The 6,051-nt window shown below is 52.8% G+C and overlaps 1 protein-coding gene across 1 annotated transcript in view; it reads left to right on the forward strand.

Annotated features, from left to right (window-relative positions):
- The window catches only part of LGR6 (leucine rich repeat containing G protein-coupled receptor 6), a 152,029-nt gene that overhangs the window by 106,696 nt on the left and 39,282 nt on the right, over positions 1-6,051 (forward strand). The window contains 1 exon segment of the mRNA XM_017739816.1: positions 2,887-2,958. Coding sequence (XP_017595305.1) covers positions 2,887-2,958 — 72 coding nt within the window.

Consider the following 6,051-nt stretch of genomic DNA (forward strand, 5'->3'; position numbering starts at 1 on the left):
TTGGTCCGCGGCAGGGCCCTGCCAGTCCCACCCTGCCAGGGGTCAGTGTGACAACAGCTACTGCTGCTTTCTAACAGAGGCTCGTGGCTGAGAACAGGCTGCAGGCCAGCCCACGATACAGCACTGACTGTCCTCATCCTGGGCAAAGCTTCATCCACGGGTGGTTGCCCAAACTCATCCTCACTCCACGGGACTGACCTGCACAGGAAGAGACACAGATCCCAAAGCTCATTGCCCTTACCAAGGAGAGTGGTGGCTTCTGGCTCCAACAGCAAAGGCTTAAAGACTTGCCACGTTTTTGCATCGTAGGGGTTGTTTATAGCCCAGAATCAAGTACCTTGAGCTGCCATCAAACCAGCTGAGCTGTAATTTACAGGGCAGAATATAACGTTGTGTGGGCTGAGCTCAAATTGACAAGCACTGGAGATGTTGCAATTCCACTTGTTAAAATTTGTTTACCAGGGGAGAAAAAAAAGGCAGAATGGAAGACAGGAACGTCTTTTCAAGTGTTTACCTTTCCAGCTCTCTTGTTTCTATTATTGCCATGTGGTTGGGTAACTCTAGAGTTCAGCTTGGACAGCAAATTTTTTTATAACTCCCTTTTTTGGTTGTTCATAATTTTCTCAGCAACAAAGAACTTCCTTCGGATGATTTTCATTACTCTGCCTCCAAACAAAGCACTCTAGAGCCAAATATAAACACAGCAGGTGATTGCTTTTCTCTGCTGTCTCCTTGCCTGACTGCAGTGATAGCAGTCAGCTGCTCAGCATGTCCGAGCTTGGACAAGGTGTCCGGTCACACCATCCCGACAAAGCTCCGGGGAGCTCACACCTTCCCTGGCCTTCAGCATTCCCTTGTCCCCACACTGTCCCCTCACACAGGACAGGGGTTTGGGGCATGGGGCTCTTGTGGTACCTCTTCATGTGATCCCACAGCAACTCCAGACCCAAACCCTTTCTTTGCCAATTGCAGTATCCAGTGCCAAAGGAACTCAAAATGGTTGGCACCACCAACTGAAGAAAAGGCAGCATGACCAGAAGCTGTTAACATTTGATGGAGGAAACCATCTGGGCTCAAACTTCTTTTCTTGTGACAAAGAGAAATTTCTCCCATAAGATTCGCATTTTGATCTCAAGTTTCTTTTCTCCTCCAAAAGTCACAATCCAAGTTTTTTTGCAGGCAACATCCTTTTTCTTTTTTCCCATTTGCTCAAAGGAGCAAACATATGTTATCAGATATCTTTCCCTTCCCCTTCCTCTGAAATGTTTGCATGTTCTCATCCCAATGACAAACATCCGTCTTGGGCTGTTTCTGTTTTGCAAGCCCCTACCAAACTGCCCTAGAGCCTGGCTGTTCCTCCACTCCCAGCTTCCTCCTGTTTTACCCTAGAATATTTGGCAGTGGGAGCTGCCTGTGCTCAGCCAAACAGCTCGCACTTGAATCCAGGTGGAGTGAGAGATTTTTCAAGCTGAGACACATTTAGATCAAGCAGCAAATAATGAAAAAATCATGGATCCACCTGCCAGCATGGAGCCTCCCCCAGGCTCTTGGAAGGAGGCAGCAGCATTGGACAAAGGCTGGTGCATCCCTTGCTAGTGCTATCATAGGCATGGGACAAGAGGACCCCCATGGGGAGTGGCATGGCAGCAATTCACCACGTGGACTGGGCGTTAAAAGAGAATCTGAACTGATGGGGAAACCTGCCCAGAGAGCTGCCCCTCCTCGGTGGGCATTTATCACACACACCACGGCAGTGCAAGCATGGGCATCACTAAGAGGGTTAAGTGCAGGCTGGGCAGCAGTGGGTTGTCTTCTCCTGCTTTTCAGCAGACTTTTCTCAGACCGCTCACAAGAACTCTCTCCATGGACTTGGAGGTGCCTTTGAGTGGGATTTCAGAGGGAGATGCACAATTAGCCACAAGCTCACAGATGTAAAGGAAGTGACATGGGAAAAGCGCTGAGATGTGCACACATACACAAGGGTCTCTGATAATCCAAGATGAGGAATCCGGCAATTAAGGCCTTGGGTTTGCCAAAAGACTGAGACAGGGGAGTGAGGGATCTGTGGAAACACAGAACCCAGGACTCCAGAAACTCATCACCTACAGAGCTTCCAAGGAAAATTACCCCAGGTGGCTTTGCAGGAGCCCCCAGCACAAGGCTCCCCAGTGCCAGCGTTAAGGCTGGGAGCTCCCAAGCCTTTAAGCACTAGATGTTTGTGGCATGTAGCAGCAGGATGAAGGGGAACAGGAAAAAACTGTTTCTATGGTGCAGAGAATGTGCATCAGCCTGTGGCATGGCCCCAGCACTTCAGCCAGGCACTCTGAAGCATTGAACTGAAGACAACTCTCGTTGCAATCAAACTGGAGCTGCTCCAGGAACTGGCAGGGTTTTCTTTTTTTTTAAAGTAAAGATAATAAACTGTGACTAACAGGATGATTTTGGACTCAAAGTCTTCTTGCTGCTACTAAAGCTCCAAGGAGTCCAAATATGATTGTGTCCTTAGATAGCACCCAGTGCCCATGAACAGCTGTTGAAGCCACATGGTGGGTTGAGCCCAGGGAAGGGTGAGCTCTAGGGTGTTTCTTGAAGCTTCTTGCTTAAGCATGTTCATCCACAGCCACCTGGTAGCTGTAAAGGTGGAGATCTCAGGGAAATTCCTACATCAGCCTGGAATTCCTGAGAGGAATGGGAGCTCTGTAGCTGCTCTGCAAGCACTACTGCACCCAGCATGTCTCATGGGGTAAGAGAGGGAACCCTATGAGTGCCCTTGGCATCCCAGCCCAGGCTGTGGTCAGCTTACATCCAGGATGTTCTGGACCACAGCTCAGACCAAAGGAAAAGGTCATCTTGCACCTCCACTGACCATCTCTGTTTTGTCCACAGGCACCTGCACAACAACCGGATCCAGAGCCTGGGAGCCAACGGCTTTGATGGGCTGCACAGCCTGGAAACCCTGTGAGTCCCCTGTTTTATTCTCTGTCCTAAAGACATGGGCTGTGTTCATCCCCCAGCACAGCATGCAGGAAAGGGGGGCAGCCCCCACGTGTCACTGGTCACCATGCACTGGGGGCAGCAGCAGGGCTGGCTCCAGGTACCAGCACGAGTGCATGCCCAGGGCATGATGCTCACTGGGGACTGAGAGCCTGGCCTTTCCTCCCGTGGCTGTGCAAGCTGGTCAGGCTGTGCTGCTGCTGCAGGGGGATCTGTGCATATGGGCAGTGTGGCTGGCAAGGGGTTCTGAGGCCCTGGACACCAGTCTAGTCCAGGTGCAATCCCAAGAGCTTGGATGCGTGCCCTACTCAGGGAGTGTCTCCTTCCTCAGCACATGGGCATGGTCCTAAAGCCTCTCCAACACCTGAACACCAAAACAAGGGGCTGTATTGAGTTTGGGGCCTGTAAAGTCCTCAGGGGTCTGTGGGGTATCTCTGTTTGAGACGATCTCATGTCTCCTGGCATCACCAGCTGACTTCATTTTGCACCATGTGCTTGGCATGGCTGGGAAACAATCCATCAGAAGACTGCAGGGAGGATGGGAAGCAGAAGTGAACTCACCTGCAGGACATATCTTCAGGAAGGTAGATTGAGATTGGATAGTAGGAAGAAATTCTTGGCTGTTAGGGTGCTGAGGCCCTGGCACAGGGTGCCCAGAGAAGCTGTGGCTGCCCCATCCCTGGGAGTGTCCGAGGCCAGGTTGGATGGGGCTTGGAGCAACCTGGGATAGAGGAAGGTGGAACGAGATGGGCTTTGAGGTCCCTTCCAAGCCAAACTATTCCATGGCTCTGCAATTAGCAGCAGGGGGTTCACCCTGAACTGAAGGAGAGTTTCATCCCACAGCCTGACCACACATTCCCTGTGCTGTGACAGCTGCATGAATGGCCTGTGCCTTGTGTGCTGTGCATTGGCCCAGGAGGAAACATAAACAAGCAAACAAATAAATCGAGGCTCTGAAAGACTGGAAGAGGTGCCTGATGCCTTCGATTGTGCAGAAACATCTCCCTTCATGCAGGCTTGGGGTCAGAGTCAGGCCCTTGCTTCCTGCCAAGAGAACTAGGGGGTCTGGGTCATGGCAAAAGGAGATGCTGCTTCCCAGCATTCAAGTGCCACTCAAGGAGAGAGGGCTCCTCTGTGCCCAGCATGATGCCAACAGCAGCTATCGGGCAAGAGTGGCAGCAGCAGGCAAGCCCTTGGTCCCCAGACACACTCCTCAGGGCAGGACCATGACATGCATTGTCTCTTCCTTGCAGACTGGCAGATCCTGGGACCACCCAGAAGGGCTCAGCTGGGGAGAGGTTGAACTGTGCCAGGGGTGGGAGGCTGATGCATGGTCTCCTCTGGTGACCCACGGGTCCCAGCTTGGCTTTCTCCCCAGTCATTTCTGGTGGTCACAGGCAAATATGTGAGGGCAGAGATGTGGCACCCAGGCAGCACAAAGGCAGGCGAGCTGCAGGAGGAAACAGAGAACTCGCTGATGGAAGAAAACCTTCTTTGGTCTACAGCTGTAGCAGACATGCAGCAACGTCCCAGCCTACATCTGGGCAACCCTTCTCTGCAGCCAGGGTGGTTAGAGATCCTGCTGCCCATCCCAAGCAGGATGGAGCTGCAGAGGAAAAGATGGCCCCTTGTTTGCTGTGGGAAAGACTAAAGGGTTTCATAGCCCTGGGAGATAATTCTGTTTCCACAGACATTTGTGATGAAAGCTCATTTTCCCTCTCTTCCACTCTGCTCCCACTCTCACACTTTCTTTGCCTTTTGCTGCTCATCCGAGGTGCTGCCCAGCACTTGGGGAGCTCCATGTCCCCTGTTCTTGCTCCCCATCCCTGCGGGGACAGGACTGTGCAGCAATGCGGGGACTCTGGAGCACTGCAGCAGTGCAAACGCTGTCTCTGCTGGTGCTGATCAGGCAGCCCTGGGAGGATCCGACCTCCAAGGCTGGTCCTGTTGAAGCAGGACTCTGCCTGTGCTGAGGCTCTGCCCATGTCCAGACTGTGCCCACGCCCAGACTGTGCCCATGCCCAGACTGTGCCCGTGGCCGCGCTCCGCCCGTGCCCAGGCCGTGGCTCTGCCCATGCCCGGGCTCTGCCCATGCCCGGGCTCTGCCCATGCCCGGGCTCTGCCCATGCCCGGGCTCTGCCCATGCCCGGGCTCTGCTCCTGCCCGGGCTCTGCCCGTGCCCGGACTCCGCCCGTGTCCGGGCTCTGCCCGTGTCCAGGCTCTGCAGGACACGCTGGTGCGTGAGTGTCCCACAGCCCCACCCTACACAGCTGCCTGCAGCAAGGACAGTGCTGTGGCAGGGAGCTCCAGGCTCTCCACGCTCTCCTCCACATCTGATCGCTCTGAAGAAGTGCTCTCCAGAGAGGCCTTCTGCTCCTCCTGGCCTGAGAATCCAATTCTCACCATCAGGCCAGCAAGCATTCCGATTCAGTGATCCTTGAGCAACGTGTGTTCCTCAAGTGGAGCCACCCCCCATGCTGATCCTTAGCACCCACCTGTCTGCTGACCAAAGCTGGACAAGCTCTGGGGCAAAAATTTGCCAAGCTTTTGGCTGCACCGTCCCAGCCTAGACCTGCATCTACCTACCACCTCTCGGCTCCTGTGCATGTGGAGACGATTACAGGCTCCACATTTACCCTTTAACTCAAATTATGATTACATTCTGTTGACAGCACTTAGCACATTTTCTTGGGCTTGTGGAGGCCAAACTGTGCTCTCAGTTACCCCGTGGGCGTTACCTCCTGGAAGGCAGCAGGATGGTAAGGGTTGGTGAAGACAGAAATTTCTCCAGGGTTCCTAAAATGAGTATTTGTGGCCAGATGCTGATTATAAACCAGGCACAATAGTTGAAGAAGTGTAAAATTTGAGAGAAAAACATAGTTTCAGGTTTTTCAGAAGAGCCTGGGAAGTTTTAGGTGCAAAAACCTCTGTTTCCCTAAGAGAAATATTTCTTCTCATATTCAGCTAGACAGTAAAACTTCTATTTTTACTAAATGCCAAAACCTAAGAGAAGCAGCAGCCACTGCCCCATGCAGGTCTCAGCAACGTGCGAGCTGT

This window comes from Corvus brachyrhynchos, unplaced genomic scaffold (assembly GCF_000691975.1).
Source record: "Corvus brachyrhynchos isolate BGI_N302 unplaced genomic scaffold, ASM69197v1 scaffold67, whole genome shotgun sequence".
In the NCBI taxonomy this organism is placed as follows: domain Eukaryota; kingdom Metazoa; phylum Chordata; class Aves; order Passeriformes; family Corvidae; genus Corvus; species Corvus brachyrhynchos.